Raw genomic sequence first — 23,450 nt, 5'->3', positions numbered from 1 at the left:
GAGCTTTCCTGTTTGAAAACGTTCGAAAACATCTAATAGTTTACTGCAATCGCAAAGGTAAAAAATAAAAACGTATGATTTAATTCAAAAGTTATTACTGTCTAAAGTAAATTTGCACTAAGAAATATTTTCAAATTATGCAGTAAATATTTAAAAACTATACTTAAAAACATAATATTAAAACAATTTTTAATATATTTTATGTCTGATTAAAAAATATTTCTAAACTTACAAAATGTTAATACAATAAACTAATGACTTAAATTATTTCATCACAAAAAATTCTCTCAATATCTTGAATATCCAAGACTTAATCTATTCATCAATAATATTTATTATACGAACATAAATTTAAAAGAAATTTAAAATACTATTACACTATTATGTTGAATCACGTTGTTACAAAATTTCGCACTCAAAAACAAAAAAAATCAAAATTATCAATTTTTTCAAATTTCTGTGTAGGTATACTTCAGATCTGATATTCGAATATCTGTATATACTATATACCTAACTATTAAATTGATATTGTGTCGAATGTCAATCCGTCACGATTTCCGTGCTCTTGGTTATAATAAGTAACATTGTTAATCTTGTAAAAATAGTTTCCAAGCGTGTATTGCATAGATGTTTATTTATATATCATGTTGATGTCTTCGTTTTTTTTATCGTCTGGGTTTCCATTAATAAATACAATTTTCTACTTTATTATGTCACAATAATCATATAACAGCTATATAATATTATATAGTTTTGATCACGTATTACTTCGATTTGACGACCTAACAATATTGAACAATTAATATCAATTTGCCATTTGGACATATCAAATTCGGTGATTTGTTAATACTACACGATACTAATTTTATGTTTTTCTATATAGTATCAAATTGTACAATATTTTATTTGTTGATAGGATACGATCACAGAGGGATTTTCATCAATTTTTTATTCTTACTATCATATAAAATAAATATATACCTACATCGATGTATGTCACTGTTTGATTTATTCTTGAAATTTAAAAAAAATATATGACGTTTTCGAAAATAATGAATAATATGAAGCATACAAATTATTATTGTTCATATATTTCTATAGACTTTAATTTTAACCGTTGTATATACGATATTACTATATATTATGATAAACGACGAGAAACTTGTTAAGTATATGTGTTTAGACGAATAATGCGCATCTGCCTTAAGCGAGTCAAGTCTCACTACAATTTCCAGACCAGAAACTTTGCGTCGCCGGGAATAAAATCTATATGATATATTGTCTGGCATCATATACAAGCACGTGTTGTGTACATAATTATCATATAAAATTATTAATGATGACGACTACTTCACAGCGGCTCATATTGTTATGACCATCATCATCATCATCATCATCATCATCAACACCATCATTAATTGTTATCAGTATCATTATCGTCAACGTTTATGTATAATCTTAGGACAGCGTTGGCGACCGGAAGCGTTAGTGACGACGAGTTCGGTGTCGTCCTTCCGGAAATTATTCACCGTTTTCACCTTCAGCGCGAACGATTTCCAAAATCGATGAGGTGACAATAATGATAATACAATAACGATAATATTATCCGAAACCGTTTCATATCCACCGCGCGTATATTGCTATAGAGTAATAGAGTACAGACACAGATTGTATTGTACACGTATAAGTGGCGAAAGGAATATTACAAAGAGGCTATAGGCCGCGACAGACGGTGCAGAGAGAGAGAAAGAGAGAGAGAGAAACGGTCAATATTATAAAGAACGAAGATACAGGATGATTCGATTATATAGCTACAGGGATTTTCGTCAATTATTATATTTTAGAAGAATAAAAAATATTTTAATGTACCTAAGTAGTGTGAATAGTACCCACATAATAGTAAGTTACAATAAAACAATGCTTTATGAGGTTATTTTATTCAAAAAAAAGTATAGTTTCCCAAAATTTTATTAACGCGATTGGTTATTAAAATTTTGATTAAATTATAATAAATTATAATTTAATTTTAGTAGTAGAATAATCTTTTCGTGAAAATAAATAAACATAAACAGATAAGTTTTTGTTTAAATAATACAAATACAAAAATTATATTATTTTGTAAAAATATAACTATATAATATAATATATATAATATATATATATTGTATACATAGATATTTTATTATGTATACCTGAAATTGTCTAGAACTCTACCTACATATTTTTTTCAAAACCACAACAATTGTCCTGAAAAATATTTAGTGTAGTCGGTTAAATGGATCACTCTGTACATGAATTATTATTGAAAACATCTCACCGAGAGATTACCGATAATAATCGATTGGTTTAGAAAAAAAATATAAATAATACGGAAGCACGAAGAAGACGGAGGAGGAGTAAAATAATCGTACCGACCGACTGCCACCACCGCCACCACCTCCGCCGTTGCGGTAGTCTTCTATTTCTTTCGGATGTTTGCCACCGTCTAGCGAAGATTTATGCTAAATTCGTGCATTATTGTATATAGTATAATAACAATAAGCGTATTCCAACTATATACAACATCGTCACTATAATAATCCGAGAGTCGGACGTCTAGCTGAGTGTCTTTCGGCGGGCCCTCTCTCCTACACTCTCTCCCGCCAAAGATCGAACAGTCGCCCGGCGATTACGGTCGCGGTAGAACTGGTAAATACCCGGTATATCCGCGGAAAATGCGTCTCCGCGGAACGTGACGGCAGTCCGCAGCAGCCGTCGATAGCGTCTGCACGAGTTTTACCGACCGCGACCGCCGGTTATGATCATGACGTGAGAAACGCGTATACGGCGGTGGCTTATATATTTTCGTTGTTCGGCGTGATAACGTATCGTAATATATTATTGTTGTTGTTTTTCTTCAACGTCGCTCACAAATACTCGAGTTCAGTTTCAATCCGACGTCTAGCGGCGTCCGTCCTTTGACATTTTCAAGAATCCCCGTAAGTACAAATAGTACAATATTTATATACTGAAAACCCGTAATATAGGTAATGATTAAAATAATAGAATATCGTAGCGGCTGAGCTTATATCGTTATTCATTATTTCATTACGGATAACTGATATCACCATATTGGGTCCCGAAATCATATTAAATGCATATACAATCCTAATAGACACGATGCCCGATATATAGTGACTCGAACGCAAGCGAGCTGTTAAATGTATTGATACCACGTAGGTAGCTACAGTTCTTTTTGCGTATATTTGCGTGCCGTTGATACTTTGTATTTTACAGATAAACCGCAATAGTACTAATTTATTGATACATACTTATGGATAATTTCACTTACCTATCGGAATATACTTATACATCTGTAAGAGTGGCCAAGAAAAAACATTTTTTTACTGTTGAAAATTAACTTTAAAAATACAAATAGTTGTCAATTCGCTGTTGGAATTTGGTATTATATTAACCAAAAAGGTATTTGGTAGCCAAATATTATTGTGTAATTGAGTTTTCAATAATATTCGATACTGTCAGGTTTATAATTTTGTATAAATATTTTATAATAGGTAGGTTAGGTATTTAGTACCGGTGATACTTAATTAGTCAACAATATTTTATTTGCAATTTTAAATTCGTTTTTTTTTCTTTTGTTCCATTTTAACATTAAGATTTTACCAAGTAAAATATGTTTAAAAATTATATATTTTAGAGTACTAAGACTCATTATTTTGATGATGCCCAGTCATGCAGAGTGTAAAATGATTTCGAAAAAAAAATCAGGTGCATTTTGCCAGTACTTAAATGATATAAGAAATAGTCAGGCTGCTTGCGATCAAGTTCTTATTAATTTGAACGCGAGCATTAAACAAAAATAATACTTATTGTTATAGTTGTTATTGGAGGGAGAACCATGTGCGTAGAGACGGGCACAGTGTTGCATCGACAGTAAAACCACAACGTAATAATTAACTATTATGATTACATTAGAACTATATCATATAATTTATTATTATGTATATTTTCATAGTATTATCGATCACCCAATATTTCTGAAGTCTGACAACAACTGATAATTTAGATTTTTATATTATATATAGACATATAGTTACACTTAAGAGCGTATTGTACAGAAAAACGGTTAAGGTTGGATTACAACAGGCTTAATATATTAAGCGTGGGTTTTATGCTTGAAATGGCGAGTTGTGGTCCCCCGAGAATTTATTTAGTAGTTTGGAGCACAAGTGGTGAAATGTTTTTTGACGAAGTTAATTTTAAACCAAAGGACATATATTTTTTTTTTGTTTAATTATTTATGAAAGAAAACGTCAACAGTCCATTTAAAATCACAAATTTAAATGTTTGATCTTTCAAAATTGAACGAGGAAGACAGTTTTCACTTTTTATCGTCAACATTTTATTTTGTATTTTGTATAGTGTCATTTTTTGGTATACAAAATATAACAATAAGGCTGAAATGTATATTCATTTTTGCAATTAAGTATTCCGTTTAAATTTAAAATACACGAGTAGGTATATTGGTTTTTTATTATCTATTTGATCGGAGTTTGGCGGCGTTGTTCTTAACATTTTTTTTAAAATATATTTATAATCCAAATAGACGGATTACACATTCCATTCCTTAAAGTTTACATTTTAAAATCGAAAACAAACATTGACTAGGTACTTTAGGTGATTTGAAATTCAAATTTTAACAAATAAAATATTAAGTATATTCAACAAATAAAAAATAAAATCTAAACAGTATTTTATCTTTTATGAATAAATTTGTAACATTTTTAAGGACGAGGATAAAATATAAATACACGTAACTATTAAAATAAACAAAAATATTTAAACATTGTGAATGCAACGACTCGTATAATTTATATAGCGATGGCCGATAGAAATACGTATCCATCTTTTGAAATACTATTTTTAGAATCTTACAACTATAGTAATATTATAAATGTATTTTTCTTGTAATTGAAATGTATATATATATATATTATAATGAATTATAAGGATACTAAAATATTATAATTATCGTACTTTTACTCATCAGTCATCACTTTATATATATGATGAATTTTTGGTCTTTTAAAATATTGTATTATAGGTACTTTTTATTATGCATTTATACTACATTACTACAATATTCTATGTTAATATAACGTTTGGTTCTGACTTTGATTTTTTAAGGTTTACCTTATGTATCTGGTACGCTTCATTATAATTTGTGTGCTTTTTAATTTAATTATCTTATTTTTGTATCAATACTCGTATAATATTAAATATGTATAAAAAGTATATTTTTACAAGAAATCACTAATTTTCCAGTACATTAAACCTAAATAATTATTGAAACTGAATTTTAGATATTCGTGTGAACTGCAATTTTCTAGTCTGTTAAAAACTATTATAGTTTTGACAAATTACCACTTAAATCGACAACACAACATTGGTGTCTGACGTATCTGTACACGAATGTTAAAATAGACCTGCCATTTTTTCTTTTGGAAATGTTTTTTTTATTTATTTCAATTTTTTTTGTCTATGATTGTTTTTACAATTTTTTCGTCTCACTCAATGAACTAACTATTGATAAGAGGTACACCACCCTTTGATAGTGAACGCATTGTGTGACATATACCTAACCAGCAGATTAAATATCTGCTGTAGCGTACATATATCTCATTAGTTACATGTTCATAGGTTCGACGTTATCTGCAGGCCCATCATATTGCAATTGGTTTGGTTTTATGATTATTTTAATTTTCATTACACTAAAAACATAATGTGAATTAAAATAGTACGTTTTTTTAATAATATAACGAATAACTAACTATAATGCTCTTGGATCTTGGTTGTTTTTTTACCACCGATTGTCGTTATTGTTTTATATTTTGAGCACTTTGTACTTTAGGTATATGTTATTACTTTATTCACTAGAATATGTTTTCATACAGAATTATAACATCTGTAGTAGTAAAATTTGATCATTTTTTTAATTTTTAATCTCTTTCTCGTTTCTATTAACAGAAAATAAAACCGATAAAACTGTACAATTGAAATGTATCGTTTTATTATATTATTATTATTATTCGAATAGCTGTTATTATAATACTGTTATTGCTTATTATTATTATAACAAAATATTATTAGTACGGAAATGATAATATGTTATTACGCTTATTACACGTGACGATTAAAATTTTAAATACCAACGGTCTTTGGTCCCATGTATCTTATTACGTATAAACACGCTTTGAATCTATTATGGTGTATCCAAAGTCATGTTTGTTTGATGAACGTATACCAAAAAAAGTATATCAAAAGTTTCATATTGTGTGATGATATAATATTATTAATTTATGTCACACCGGATTCTTCTTGAAGTAAATAAACGTATCGAACTCTAATGTTTAATTTGCATATTATTTTCATATGTTAACAGTTAAACGGACTTAGCGTTTTGAGTACTTTTATGGTTAATGAAAGTATAATGTGACTGTTGTGATTTAGAAAAATTATTTTTGATACATTATGTTACATTTTATTGTTGTTATTTTTCAGTAGGAATTAATTTCAAATTTGTTGTCTAAAAAATTACATTTTAAATAGATAGCGAAGAGCACGATTTATTTTTGCATTATCATTGTGTCGCAAAAATATATTTATTTAAAAACTTACTTAAGTTTCAATAATTTTATTGAAAACGATGATATTATCGACTAAAGCATTCAGTATAAGTATTATAAAATAATATTCAAAAAATAGTTGCTTTTTTTTTGTATTATAAAAATTAAAAATTACATTTTAAGAATTCTTAAAAATGATAAGAAACAAAATATTTTATTTATTTTTAAAATGTTATGTTTATGTAGTATAATTCTAGTTCATGAATTATTACCATTTTATTAAAATTAAGAAAATTGTTTACAGTTTTTGTGAATTAAATGTAGAACATAATAGATAATAATATTTGGTTAATATATTTTGCATAAATTATTAAATATAATACGCATATCTTAAGATCATAATAATTATTTTGACAATGGTTGACATTTTAATCTATTGTAAAATTCACACAATTTAACGTCGTTATCACTTCTGTCGTAGCATTATATTTAAACATTTCGTTATACAAATGAATGTCATTTAAACTATGTCAGTTGCATTCTAGGTCATTTTTTCCTGTAAGTTTATTAAATAAAATAATATTATTGTAAATTATTTTGTATTTGTCAACATAGTGGAAGTTATGTATAATAATTATTTTTCGTAAAAAAGATCATAATTTACATATTTTGGATATATATAGATTATAGGTACATGATCTTTGCTCAGTGATCTTATGGATCTTGTCCAAATTAGGTATGTGATATAATTATGGTATACACAGTATATTTTAAATAATTTAATAAACACAATAAATTATTTTATAATTTCTTTACAAATATGACTAAATTACCATGGCTCGAGTTAAACGTCTAAGTACAATATTGAGTAGCAAATTGAACAACAATAATATTATATTATATGTTACGGTCTAGTGACTAGCACCGAACGTGTATATATTATGGGATTATTTTATTTTTACTTTTTCACTTAGTTTGACATCTTTAAAACTATTTTTTTCTCAATCAATTTAAACAATTTAATTTGTCGATTATTGTATTGACCTAGTGCAGTTTACGGGAACGTCCTACTTATCGTAATTCACGATATGCCGGAAAAAAATATATGACGCCGCATTAAGTTCAGTAATCGTCGTCGTCAATTATTTTTGTATTCAGTTCGGTGCCGCGTACAGTTTGATAATCAAATAAACCATGATATTTTATGATAGGAGCTCAATAATATATTACCTATTATCATTTCGTCAGCGTTGTGTGATGCGGCGGACAGCGGCTCGAGCGTATAAAAACACGCCACAAATCGAGAAAAAAGAATTCTGTCGTTGACGTGATTTGTGATCGTCGACCGTTTATTATATACAATAATAATAATAATAAAAATAATAAATAAAATAATAATTTAAACGTATTTTCTACGGATAATAGTCGCACACGTACCTATCTATATATATGATGGGTAAAACGAGGATGCGCCGAATGGAGAAAGCGTACCTGCGACTAAACGCCGCAAGAGCCTGTCATATAATGTACCGACGTAGGTACTGTATCGGTAAGGAGTTTTACATATATTATATTGTACGAGATTTACTATCGTCTCGCTGCGACCGACTTTTTAACCGAACACACGCATCGTAATGGGTACCTGGTACCTGCTGTAGCGGCGTCTTTGCCAGTAAACCGGCACACGAAGTTCAAACGCAAATTTATAAATAATATTATATTTCGATGTGTCCTACGAAACTAGCAGAAAAGCAAAAACTAGTATTTCCACATAACGACCAAACGCGGTCCAGGCATACCTGAGTACCACACGTGATGCGTTGCTATAATAATAATATAATATACACACGCTCGCCTATAATAAGTACGATTCACGTTTCTAAACTTGTATTTAATGTTCACGCGATCTTCCGTATCGCACGTCACCACTGCAGCTATTGACGATAATATATTATAATATGGTGTTGTTGCACTACTATTGTGTTTGTCCACTGGTGCACCGTTGTCCGTATATGCAATTAGTGTAATTCGATTTCGATTCACAGCCACACATACTCGCCACCGTGAACGCACGTTGTGGTCGTTGTTATTGTTATTATTATCGTATTAAAGCGCAATCGTCGCATAAAATATTGTATAGATCACGTGCGTTGTTTGTGGATCATCGTGTACAGATCGTCAGCAGATTTGAAACGAGCTGAATAATTTTGATTAGATTTTGAACTATTAACACCGTCACAATGTATTCGTGTCATTTGTATTCTAATGTTATGAAGACGACACGACGCACCGTGAATGAGTGTTTTCACGAAATGTTTAACTATAGTACTGGTAAAACGAAAAATAAATTTTAAATTATCTTACCCGCGGTAATTGTTTTTAAATCGGACGCTGTTTAATTATAAAAGTATACCTAGTCATTTTTTAAAAAAAAAAACTTTTTGGGTTACAAATTTCGTGAATCGACATCTGCACTAATCTATACTACATTTATGATAGATATTAATGAATTTCGATAAAAAAAAACTGTTAAATATTTTATGTTTAAATAAGCAGAATTTTAAGAAACCAAAAACATTGGTTGAAATATAAAAGTTTATAATGCGTCTTAACTCATAACCAACGCAGATTTATATTCTTATCGATGAATAAACAAGGACAATAATTGCTGTCCGACCAATTGTATTTATTTTAAAACAGATAATATTTGAATTAAATATATTCATTTAAAAAAAATAGTTATGGTATATAGTTTCACATTTACTAAACATTTGCTAAATCCAGTTTAATAATAATTATTATATGGTTAACCCGATCACATATATTGACGTAAAATAAGCCGAAGGGTACATTGGTACATATTATATAATCGTAGTTCTTTCGATATTATTATTCTAATAATATTATCATTTCAGTGATTATAAGCGTATAATATAATATTAAGATTTCAGATGAACAGGGCTCGGGACATATAGCACTTAAAATCTTAAAATAAGCGCTTAAAAAAGCACTTAAAAACATCATCATAAGCACTCAAATAAGTATTTAAAAAACTTAAATTTGAGCAAACATATTTTATCAAAAAAAAAAACTTTTTTTTCATGATAAAGTAGGTATTATAGATATAATTTTTAACTAAGCTAAAAATAATATAACTAAAGACTTCAAAAAATATTGAAACAAAATAATTAGGAAAAGTTTCTAACTAAAAAATAAAAATATATTTTTATATTATAAAAATCAAATTTCACTTTTGAGACATTTTGCCTTATTGTTCATAGATTTTTCGAGGAATTTTCTGAAAAAAAAAACATATAAAATGTAGAAAAACTGGTCAAAAAAGCAAAAATAATCAAAAAAACTGGAAATAAGCATATTTTTAAAAAATTGTCGAAAAAGCACTTTCAAATATCATAATTGAACGTGTTTTGCCATGACATACACTTACATAGCATTCTGCTACATTTTAAGTCAACCCATAAAAATAAGCAAATACTTTAAGTCCCGAGCCCTGCTGATAAATAATAAAATGACAACATTATAATACAATGTGGTAAATATTGTTTATTTTCGATCCGGGTGAAAGGAAGAAAGTTCGATTAAACTTTTTCCGCACATAACACGGTTACGGTGTATGCAGGCACGTTTCGATAATTTCGAATGGTCTCGATGGATGTTAAATAAATAATAGCCGAATGTGTGATAAAGGGTGTCATCGCTACGATAATTAATTGCGTATTAGTTGTAATATATAATATATATATATACGCCCATAACAATACTGACGAACAGACCGTTATTGTAATATTATATTGTCCGAGTGATAAAATGTCAGAACGTGATCCTATTGTGGGCTAATGATTGGTACAACTACTGTTGTATCATTACAGTTTTAAAGTTAATTCGATATCGTAAAATAATAATTTGTACTCTTGCAATGTCATTGTTTTCTTTTATTTCATTTACGAGGAATAGATCGACTTTTTTGTTGAGCAAACCAAGCGTGTACTAAATGTAGACGATTTTTTATTCCGTAACGTGTTGGTAACATTCGGTTTATAGCTAATAATATGTTAAATAAACTATTAACTATAGACTAATAGCTCTATATGCATGGATGTATGTAGCAAAAAAAAAAAAAAAAATGATAGAATATGCAACAAAGAAATAGTATTAAATTAATAAATTACAATAATTATTTATTTATTATAGGAATATATTTCAATTACAAAAGTATCATTTATATGCTTTTTATATTTATGTATACATTTCTCATGCATACAATGTATAAATTATAAATAATAACAATTTAAAATTATTATAATTTTTGAGTAGGCATACATAAAAAACATATAAACTCTACGGCCCTTAAGCTTACTAAAAACAATAATATTATTTTTGTTGTATTAATAGACACACAACCGCGTTTTGTTTATTTATTTAAAATTTTAAGACTGCCGCAGGCTCCACAAAACTATCGTTATAAATGATATTATAATTGATATTTGATAAATCTGATTACTTTCATCAGCACACTCGATATTATTGTTATGATTACATTTGTTATTACTTGTAAGTTGTGAGTACCTGAACAAATTATGAAAAATCACATAGTCATTTTCATACTATGTACATTAAATAATATAAACATGACTACGGAGTTTCAACAGTGAGTGATCGCAAAGTATGGAAGAAATAATAATTAATATTTTCCCCTTATTTGTCGTATTGGCTTACGCCGATAAAATTATATAATAAACTTTCAATTGCGTGAGCTACTGCGATGATCGAGCGGTTGAACTTTCAGTTGTTAGAAAACACGTGAAAAACGCCAAGTTGCTATTTTTGAGAGTAAGAGACGATGATTGATCGTAGAGAGAAAAGAATTAATTTTATCACTTCGATTAATAGACTCCATGACGTTGTTGACTACGGTTTGATGGATACGAGTTTCGGCCGAGCGTTTGAAGGATTTGAAGATAATATTATAGTAGATATTTAGGTAGGAAAAAAATAAGCTATTTTTCCATATACACGGATAGTTAATGAGAGTTTGTTTTTTAAATCTCAATCCTTATTCTGTTGGCTTATTTTAAATATTTATAAATACGTCTTTACACATAGTAGGCAGTTATTTTAATTATGCTTTTGTAATATTGATAAAAAATCAGACATAATAATAGATACAGAATTACAGAGCCACGTGTGGGCGTTCGTCCTATACTTCGTTCTCTTCAACACAACATAATATAGTAATTTGAGATAATATTATTATTTTACTCATTTTAAATTAAATAATCATGAATATTTTCTATCGCAATGGTAAAAAAAAATCCAAGCGTGGAGTTGGATAAGATTACACCTGATTTAATGTTTTAATGGTACAACTCTGAAATATTATATTCTTGTATTTAAAACAAAATACTGAGTAAATACAATTGTACTCGATGATTTTTTAAATCAATAAAAATGATTTGAAACTTTTGAAATGGTTATAATATCCAAAAATAAAGTCACAGACAAGAATTGATCACCATAGAACCAATCAATTGTTTAAATTAACTAAAAATATTAAGAACTCTATTTCAATTATAACTTATTGTAGAATTATTACAATGGACTTTGAACGCAAGTAGCAAGAGTGCTTAGAGAGCAAAGATAATTATTGTTGTGTGTATGTTTTTTTTAGTAAAATTATTTTCAGGAAAGTGAAAATCTAACAATTTTTACGCAACACATTCTTTATAGGTTTGATGTCGAACCCATGTGAGTTCTATGACTCTAGGGAGATCATTTTGTTAGTTAAATTTAATTTTTTTGAAAGCTAAATGCAGTTAGAAGTTTGTTTGGAGTATAAATATTTTTAAAATATAAGTATTACATTCTGTCATAAGCGGTATAATTTATTAATTTTAATACAAATAATATTTCGATGTTGTAATTTTGAAGTTGCGTTATTATAGTTTTGTAGAAAACATACGACAACGATGATCGAATCTGGTGGAAATGTTTATGTAAAAGTTGGTCAAACGGAACGAAAAGAAATCGATGTCATCACAATATTAGCCCAACCCTAACGACATTAATCGTGTTTAGCCATCATCAAAATTATTGTCAATGTAAACAGATGCTGTTTATTTATCTCGGAATATAATGAAGTGTGAGGAATATATTATAATAATATACATAAAGAAATTTCGAATAAGCGTGTACAGAAAGTAAATGCAAACGCAAAAATTGGAATAATATATCATATAGTATTTCATTATTATATAATTAAACATTTTCAATTATATTATGGAATTTGATGGGATTTTCACCGAACTTCGTATGGTTCCACGTTTTGTATTGTATTCAAATAAATTGCGTATGTAAATTGCATTGTATAGAGTGCATTGTGCTTAGACATGTGCATACTAACTGATACAACTGTTCAGATCGTTTATTAAACTGTTGAATATCGCTACAGGTTTTCCTAACCGGAGAATAGTATTTACTTTCAAATAAACATCACAGACTCGCTGAAAAAAAAATAAATCAGTAATGCGTACCTAAATCAATAGCTTTATAACAAATACAATATATAATGTGTCGTATCGTATTGTTATTTTTGTACACTTTAATCCAGTAATTGGATTATGACAATATCCCCATAACAAACGTCAATCAGTTACATGATAACGTAGTCAATATGGTAAACGGCAATCACTTGATATGATATTATGATGCGTGTAGACTGTAGGTATAACGTGCATATTCATCGTCGTGTTATTATATCGATACTTTTTCAGGATAAATTCCAAACGGATGAGGGGGAAAAACCAATCATAATAATGCGCTCTCGTGTGTGTATCGTAAAAATATTATATTATACCGTACCTATGTTATTATTATGTGTATACGTTATATAGTTGCTTTTGTTGCTTGATCGTATAGGTATTACGATTTGAGTGTTCAAAAAAAAAAATTGTTTTTTTTTTCTTTATCGTATGTTGTCGTTGTATGACGTCGGTATAAATTGGGTTTGGATAACATAACCGCTGTCCTTACTTAGTCACATTTGATGTAGACATGTAATGCGCTAACGCTACATAGTACAAAGATCACATTCGCTACTATTATGCAAATGCATTATGTGTTGGGTGCTTTATAATACGGTATTTTTTCCTGGCTAGAAAAATAATATTCATAGGTGTGGAAAGGAAAATCTCAGGCGAGACTGTTAAATCTGAAGCCATTGTCCACAAATATGTAATTTTAACTGTTTGAAGTAAACATTTTCATTTTGAATCGAATCATATTTATTTCGGTTTCGAATAAAGTAAAAATATTGTATTAGTTAGAAACCACAAAAGATTGTTAAAAAATAGCGTTTACACTTTAGCTACTTATTTGATGAAAAATTACTATGTCACAGTTTATCTTAAATTGATGCTAAACGTTAATAACGATTCAAACACTCCAAAAAAGTACTATGCTATTTCCAACCTGCCAACATATTTTTAAGTTTCGTTTTAAAATTTAAATTCACCATTATAGCGTCCAACTGCACTTTTATAAGCATATAACATGGAGATGAAAATAATTTTTATCCATCACTAATAATGTTTTATTTTAAATAAATACACATATTGTCGACTACACTTTTATATTTCAATAAAAAAAAAGTATATATTATGTTGTAAGGCAGGACTTTTAATATTACAAAATAATAATGTACTTATAATGTTATTGTAAGAAGTTTTATTATTTTAAATAAATTAATATAGTTTAGTAATTTTTATCAACATTTAAAACAATTATAGTACTTTAAATTAAACTTTTAGATCAGTGTTTTGGTATAACAGTTCTATTCATATTTAAATGTTGTAAGCATTCAATTGTAGCCTGTAGATAAATAGACAAATAATATGATGGTGCTACTGTGGATAGATTTGTTTAAATTTGACATTCTTTTCTTTGACGTTGAATGTTTGTTATAATCTGTAAGTGTGATATGACGTGCTGTGATTGATTTGTTAGGTTTTCAGCAACGTCATTTATTTATTTTTATTCTGTTATGGAAATGGGTTGTATGGGCATGTCCGATACTTATAGTTTATTATCTTTACAGTTATTTATTCCTGTTGAATATTTTAAAGATAAGTTTTTTTTTTAAGCAATCAACATTAGGCAAGTGATAATATAACATTGAATTTTTATACTAATGTTATATTAATTTATTATTTTTTGATATTTAAAATTATGTTTTTTTAGTATTTCTATTTAATGTTGGTGTTTTTAAATTTATTAACTTTTTCTTAGGGTTCATCATGTCACATTGTAACTTATAATATATGATTTTAATATTGATAATTTAGTTGCTTTATTGTTTATTATATTTTCCAATAAATTATTTGTCAATATCATAAGGTTAAAGGTTATTTAATATATATATATTTTTTAATAGTTATTTTGAATTATAATATTAATATTTATTACCTCTTTAAATCATACCATATACATTCAAGTATAATTGGTGTTTTGTTATTCACACTATAATTACGTTATAATTACGGTTACAAAACGACAGACCTAGTGTATTATAGTACATTATTATCACACTAACTATACGCACAAGACCGAATTCGTTTAATGATAGCAATAACAACTTTTAACAAGAATAAACTGAGCTACTGAGGCTATTGAGAAATGTTTATTTGTTCAACACTGAAATACAATAAACATTATACGTTTCGAACGTTTTAAAATTATCAAAATTCGTTATGGTTTTATTTCAATTGTGTTAATATATATATAAGCCACGTAGTTTGTAGATATTATACATATTCAACATTAAAACGTGTTTCGAAAAACTATGTGTAGGGCTATTTTCATATTTGTTATTTCATAAAACTTATTTCTGTGATTTATTATTATGTATGTGTGTATTTATTTATTTACTATAATAAAAACACCTCGGAGTAAAAATATAAAGTTTTGTATAGTAAAATATGAATTAAGTCCTATGATTCAAATTATAAATTATAAATTAAAGATACAATACATGCAATTATATAAATATGCAGTAAATTAAGTAAATGTAATTTTTTATTGCTAACATTCAATTTACAAGTATAAGATCACGCCAAAAACTGAGTTTTTAACTTTTTTATACGATATCTTATATGGCTGTTTAAGCATATAATTATTACAATAGTGTTTATACTGTTTATATGGTCTGGTGGTATGTCTCACAGAGACTTTGGTACTAAAGGACTTTCCACTTTATTTTTTCTAATAATTTTGAACATTCAACCATTCCATCATTAAGTTTGTATATTATACCTAAATTTAACATCAGTTATTATTCGCCTATTTGCTAGTAACTTAGTTTCACATAATATACCCACTTCAGTTTTGTTTATAGACACCTGTCTGAAATTCCAATTTTTTTTTCCAAAGTGTAATAACAATAACTAATAAGGAACTAATGCAAAGTATATAACTTTTAAATAGCTAATACCTTATATAATAATACATGATATAATTCGTTAATATACCATATTTTACCAAAAACCATTCCAATAATTATTTTATTTTGTAAGACATGTACCTTATAGAAATAAACATATTTAAAATAAGTTATAGATATATTAAGTGTAGAATTTTGACATGTAAGCGATTATGAGAGTAATTTTAAGATTTTTTCTCAAAATTAAATTACGCATGTATAATAGTTTAAATATAAATTTTGAAACGTCATATTATTTTCAATGCAGGTGATAAATTAATTAAATTGTACCCCACGCATGGATAAAATAATATAATTTTTAAACTAGAAAAAAATAATCATAAGTTATATTGTCAGTGATTTAATATTAAACAATTATACGATTTATTAATTCGTATTACTTTTGGTTTTGTGAACAATCTGATTGGACTATATAATAAAATCAAAATATTATTATGACATAATAACATAATTATTAGTTATTAGTTATTACTAAGCTTGTCCATGAAATTATCCGTCTCTGAGAGGAAGCGTGTTGGTATAGTAGTAGGTATAGAATAAGTAATTTTCGTTATTAGCAAGTATACTTAATTTATATTATACTAATCACGTAAATACCGGTAAATTGCGTACGGGAAGAGATTAATGTTGTTAGCTGCGTTGATCGAATATTTAATGAAAAAAACTAACCTTTTTACAAGCCATACCGTTTTAAATTGTAACAGTAGCGTTTGAATAATGTAATCGTTTTAAAAAATTATAATTACGAGGTCGGTGATACAATACGCACAACAGTCATTCTTAATGTTTGTTTAGACGAAAAAAAACTTATCAAATTACCGAAGAAAATACATCATTGTCCCATTGAATGTTTGTTTTAGCAGACAGCATTAACATGACGGTTACCCGTGTGATAATAATAATTAATGATAATACAACAATTATAATACCTAACGAGTAACGGTTGAGCATCGTTTAATCAGGAACTGAAAATGTTCGAAAATGATCCCACGTCCGATGGGAACAAATATAATAATATATTTCTATCGAATTTTCACTTTTGTTCCTCCCACTTTTGACGTACGACCGGACACGTATGTAGCCATGGTCGTTGAAATGCGCACTGCGGACATTAAAACATCAGCTGCAGATTATTTGAAAATGAAATATTATGCGCAAATAAAAACTCTAATCTATTCCCACTTTCTCTGCTGCGTGGCTATACTTTTGTTTTTGCCACTTCCTTTTTGCGGATGCGCTCGATTAGTAATAATATGAAAATTCCTACTAAAATGTAATATATATAGAATAATCGGATAATTTGGCAACGTTGCAATTAAATCACGACATTAATTGCTTATTATGGTATAGACTACCACTTTAAAACTAGTACAATAGAACTCAGGAAAATGTAAAATTATATTATGTAGTTTACACTCGCTTGTATGTGTCTAATCGATTGTATTGTTTTCAGATCGGGTTTATACAAGGATGGGCCCAAACGCCGTTTCCATATCAGCCATAATCATCATCGTCGCCATCACATCTATTGCCCAAACCAATGGTGAGTAAAATAAATTGCGTATCATCAAAGAAACGGGAGTGGATGACAATAAAAATAAAACTATAGGCTTAGTTTTGAAACGAAAAAAAAAACTAAACTTTGTTTCAAATGCTCTTACGGCAACATATCGTATTGGATATCGTATTTATATTCCGAGCGAGTAGGTTAATAATATATTCAGTACAGAAAATCGCTAAAAAGTGCGCATTGTCGAGCAACTCATATAAATCTATAATACGTATCATTAACCCTCGTCCCGTTAGTTTCGTGGGCTGTAATATTTCGTATTTGTTTTGGCCGTGTAATGCTGATTGATTTAAACCGATCGTGGTCACACAGGTTATAAGTGTTCGGTATTATCACCGTTAAATTTTAACGAATTAGTATTTATTTAAGATTCTATCTGCGTAATATATGTATACACTTGAATACCTGCTGCAGATATAAATTATGCATAGTTTTCTTATCTTACGAAATAAGTAAGTATTTTAGAGACCGTAGTCCAGTCCGTTTAATTATTTATTCGCTACATCTGCAACAAGCATACGCATTTATTATGTTTGACAATATGCCGTTATACATACCAAATCTGTAATGGCCTTAAGTGGACGTAACTTATTAGAGATTTGTTTAATTCATATACTGTTGTGTTTTTCGTAAAGTAACCTATCTGACCATCATTAATGTGCACAAAATAGCCAGAATAAGTAGTGATGGGAATTTTATGGAAAAAAAAAATAGTGGTAAACTTATTTAAATATTATTTTTTTAAAATTAAAATGTGTTCGGTCAAAGTATAAATATTAAACAGCATAGTAAATTATATTATTTATATTTATTTATTCAAAAATATTATTACGCGTTTTGTCACAATATATTATTAATTTAGTTTATCTTTATAATAATATTATGTTATATTTACATCCACTGTTACTTGTGAACCAAATATTATCTAAAAAATATTATTCACACAATTAAAATTTAAGTGAAGAGTAGCTCCATTTTATAAACGGTACAAGAAAAATCTGTGAGATGTATGATGTATAATGGCTATGTATATATTAACATTGCCGGGTAAATTTATCGAACACGCATCACTAATCATATTACACGTTAATGCATGCAAACGCGCGAAAATGTTTTTTTTTTCAAAAAGTATTATACACTTACCTGATTTGTCCACAGTACCAATTGATTTATTTATCAAATATGAATTCAAATTTGTGGTTTCCCCACTTTTTCGTTAATTTATTTCAATTACACTCGATTATTTAAACTAATAGCTGAAATTTCAAAAACTGGAAGTCAATTTTTATGGGAGTTTAAATGTAAAAATGTGAAAAATTAGATTTCAATTAAACTTATTAAAAATTGAAATCTGTTATCAATATATGTAGTTATTTGTAAGTTTGAACAATCTGATGTACCCAATTGTTGTATACGTTTTGTTGTGAAATAATAGCTGTTTGCAGACTTACCTAAACTCCATAGAATTTTATTTATAGATTTTTAAATTATAATTTTTTATAGCTATATAAGTTTTTGTAATTACACATAATAATAATTATTTTTATTATAACTTGTCATATTTAAAGATATAATATAACGTACATATTGAATTTATATGCCTATAAATTACCTATTGCATATATTTTTATATTACGTACCGGTCAATGTGTGTTTCAACTTGCATGAGATCAAAATTGATATATTTTTGATCAATAGGAAATGCTCACTTCACTAATCAAGGACTAATTTCATAGTGAAGTAGCACAAATTTTATTATTTTTTCAAGAACTGGTCACAATTTTAAATTTTACCGCTTATTTTAAACAAAAATGTCCCTGCGTTATAACAAGTATAAATTAATATGAAATTGATGCCAACTAATATATTATAATATGTTAAAAAGTTTTGAATAGTAAGAAAAAAGTATTACGAAAAAGAAAATTTACCTAGGTAATGTAATATTCATTTTTATAGTTAATACGAAGTCGGGTATGCTTCAATGTTTATGTTTTTCGGTTATAAGTAAATTTGTTATACATTAATAGATTAACTACGTTATCATTCTGGAATTACTATTATTTTTCGGATTTAATTTATACAAATTATAGGTGCTAGAAACACCGTAAACAATTATTACGATGACATTAAATTTAATTACAAAGCTAAATTTGAATAATATAATATAATATTATACTATAAGATATATATATATATATATATATGTATAACATACATACCCGTCGTTTTAATCTATTTATATAAAAATAAGTCGAAACACTACTATGTTTTGATGTTGTCGGCATACATTATCATAACAGAAATATGTTTTTTAAATGAAATGTTAAGTTGTGTAATCCAAACTTATATAATGTATTATAACTTTATATTTCCTTTTATTGTATTGCCATCGACGATCGACGATGATGGTTATATTTGCTTGAATTTAAAATACTCTTATTTTATGCAATTTAAATGGTTGCATAACATTTTTTAATCAATTTTGAAATATTATAAATACGTATAAATTATAATATAAACTATATACGTATGTACGCGGTGTTTAAACAATAAATTAAGAGACAATTAATTTCTCGTTAAAATATATTGCAATGTATAATAATAAATTATAAAATTTATAACTGTGTATATTTTATTAACAATAAACTATAGTGAAGTTTTATAATCTATTTAAGAGAACTGAAAAATCAATTTTTAATTATGCGCAATATTAAAAATTTCATAAAATAATTCCATCGTTAAAACTTAAAAGTTTAATTTACTGAATTAATTTAAATAATTAGTATAGTTAATAGTATATTATATTATTAAATTAGTACCTAAATTAATCGATTTTAATTTTTTAAATATTTAAAATATTTCTACTTTTAATATTATAATTGCAACTATATTTTCAAATACATTGTATTATCATATTATGTATTCTATGAAAGGTATGAAAGGTAAACCCAGAACGGATACAATAAAATTAGTAACAACCGTATATTCACAAGCGTGCTCAACCCATTTTACATAGGTAAAACATTGTTAATAATTGCAGGTACTTATTAAATCAAATATAATATATAATATATATAATGTATAAATACCTATAATAATTGGATAATAAATAAAACCATATTGTACATTTCGTTTAATGTTAATTTATTCAGAAAATTATTTCAATAATTCAATTTTAAGTTTACGGTTTAAGTAATTTTGAGAATGATGAGAATTTTTTAATTTTCAAAAGCATTAAAAACTGAGCAGTTATCACTCATTGTTGTATAAAATAGATTTTAATAACTGAATCGTAAAAATATATATTTGACAATAATGACTGCAATGTAGATATTCGGTAAAATTTGTTTTTCGATACAAACCAAGCACTGCAGTGGCGAGAATTTTTTACAATAACAGACAATGGTAAAACGTGTTTTTTCTCGCAATAATGTAGGGACCTACCTTTATGTATACCCAGCGTATAGTATGGTTTTCTTTTTAATTTAAAAATATATCCGATGGCTTAATATTATATAGGCATACTGCATTATAGTAAAATGCAATTCCACCGCGTACTTATAGTCTGGCTTTATATTGCATGCATATATTTTTATGGATTAGTTTTCGTTTTTAAATAAAATCGATATCGTTCAAAAATTGTCGATTTTTCATGCAACCTGATAAACTGGCACGGACAAGGTAGGTACATCTACTCAAGTAGGAATTTAATTTTCGTTTCGTAAAGTTGCATTGGAAAGTGTGTCATTTTTGTATACAGAAAACATAAATTACATTTTCGTACGCATTCTCTTGTGCGTGTTATATTTTTTTTTTACATGGTTTTTGTTAGAAGTTTCTCATTAAATAATCTATATTATATATATAAAAAAAATAACGTTGCCTGGAAATGTAATAATATATTTTTTTCATCGTTCAATTATGACGGAGAAAAAAATCACTACAGGTGGTGAGACTATACGTATTATATATTTATATAGTTAAACCTGACGGAAATCATATCGCTTGTACCCGTGGAGATTAAATCACTTTGACGATTTTAAACGGACCACGATATAGACGTTAATTATTTTGTACGTTAACATATTATAATACAATACCTATAGTATAATATACGCGTTCCGAAATAATGAAATTTCGTTTTCAATTAAAATAATTTCAACGACACTTATTACGGGCTCAAAATAATTATAATTATATCCTGTAGCTAGTCGGATGTCAAATATTTTTATATCTATTCCGCTTTTAAAGATGGTACCTATATATATTTTAATAACTCGTAGTAGTACGCATAATTTACTGTCATTTCGATTTCAACCGATCAACGCAGAGGTCGGAGTTATTTTTCAGTTAGTTTGCTAAACAATAACCGAATGCCTACATGCGTCTCTACTGTGTTAAAAAATGAGTTATTGCTTACACATGTTGAAACAGTTTTTATTATAATATTAAATAATAATAATAAATCTCATTAGCTATGCAACAGAATTGGTAACGCAATCAAGTTAAATCTACCATCATTGTAATACGAACACAGGGTCACTCGAATTTTACGTTACAAAATATTGAAAATTTCGTAAAAAAAAAAATAATAGACTAATTTATTTGTTCTTGTATTGTTGTATAAAATTTGAACGACCCCGAGGTATTAACATATTATAATAATATAATATGTGTGTACATACTACATATTATGTAGAAGTAATAATTTACCTGAAAGTCGTATGTAATATATGCATATACTGTTTACTATTATAAAAATACATTGAATAATATGCATTAAGGAGTTCATATAAACACATAGGCGCAATTTATTTAGGATGACTAGACGAACTAAGCTACCCAAAAATACCTATATATTCTACAACAAGTTCGAGCGTGTATAGTTAATTAGTTATAAGTTTTTATTACAGTTTTGATACACATCGCTCTAATCATTTAAAACAATTTGAAATACTTTTAAGTTATAAATAATTAATTACTCGTTGAGAAATCGATATTTTAGATTGGATTTATCAAAAAACATTTTGCTTAGAAATATGAAATTAAAAATGTGAGCAAAAACTATAAACACTAAAATGTTTTGAGAAAATTAATATTTATCTTAAAAATAATTATCTTGTTGTATAAGTAAATTGTTAATTAAAATTATATTATTAATATGTAATAATTTATTTTTTTTAATGTAACCATAAGGTTTTATAGAAAATAGTTCACTGTATACGACAATGTTAGAATATTAAAAGGAGATGAATAGTCACAAATCGAATTGAGGAGGCTTCCTTAATATTTGGTTCTAGTTACAATAATGTATATAAACGACTTACTATATAATAGAATACCTATAAAAAATTTAATGACGATTACATATGGCATTAAAAATAATATTGCTATTATAGAATCGTGTAGAACATGACGTATTTGTTACTACACAGCATACGTAGGTAGATAATCGTTAAATTTTCGCACGAATAATAAATCATAAAGCAAAATAATATTTAGATCGCTTTCGACGTTTGAACTCGTGTATAACATAAAATCGTCATATCGACAAAAAAAAAAAAAAAAAAAACATTATGCGCTTAAGAAACCGCGGACGACAGGTTCCACTCTTACTATTATCGCTGTATGAAAAATCAATCAGGCGCAGGGCCATATAATATAATAGGACGTGCCGGCTAACATATACATAATGGTCATTTGCGACGAAAACGTTCCGGTTCCGATGCCGGACAAAAGT

The 23,450-nt window shown here is 27.4% G+C and overlaps 1 protein-coding gene across 1 annotated transcript in view; it reads left to right on the top strand.

Moving 5' to 3' along the window:
* The first annotated feature begins 2,727 nt into the window (after nucleotides 1-2,727).
* The window catches only part of LOC113557486 (cadherin-89D), a 45,310-nt gene continuing 24,587 nt past the window's right edge, over nucleotides 2,728-23,450 (top strand). The window contains exons 1-2 of the mRNA XM_026963033.2: nucleotides 2,728-2,978; nucleotides 17,594-17,683. Coding sequence (XP_026818834.1) covers nucleotides 17,611-17,683 — 73 coding nt within the window. The 5' untranslated portion in view covers nucleotides 2,728-2,978; nucleotides 17,594-17,610. The remainder of the gene's footprint in view (nucleotides 2,979-17,593; nucleotides 17,684-23,450) is intronic.

Source organism: Rhopalosiphum maidis, chromosome 1 (genome assembly GCF_003676215.2).
Source record: "Rhopalosiphum maidis isolate BTI-1 chromosome 1, ASM367621v3, whole genome shotgun sequence".
NCBI lineage: Eukaryota > Metazoa > Arthropoda > Insecta > Hemiptera > Aphididae > Rhopalosiphum > Rhopalosiphum maidis.
Note: the sequence above shows the minus strand (reverse complement) of the source record. Positions and strands in the feature narration are given on the sequence as shown.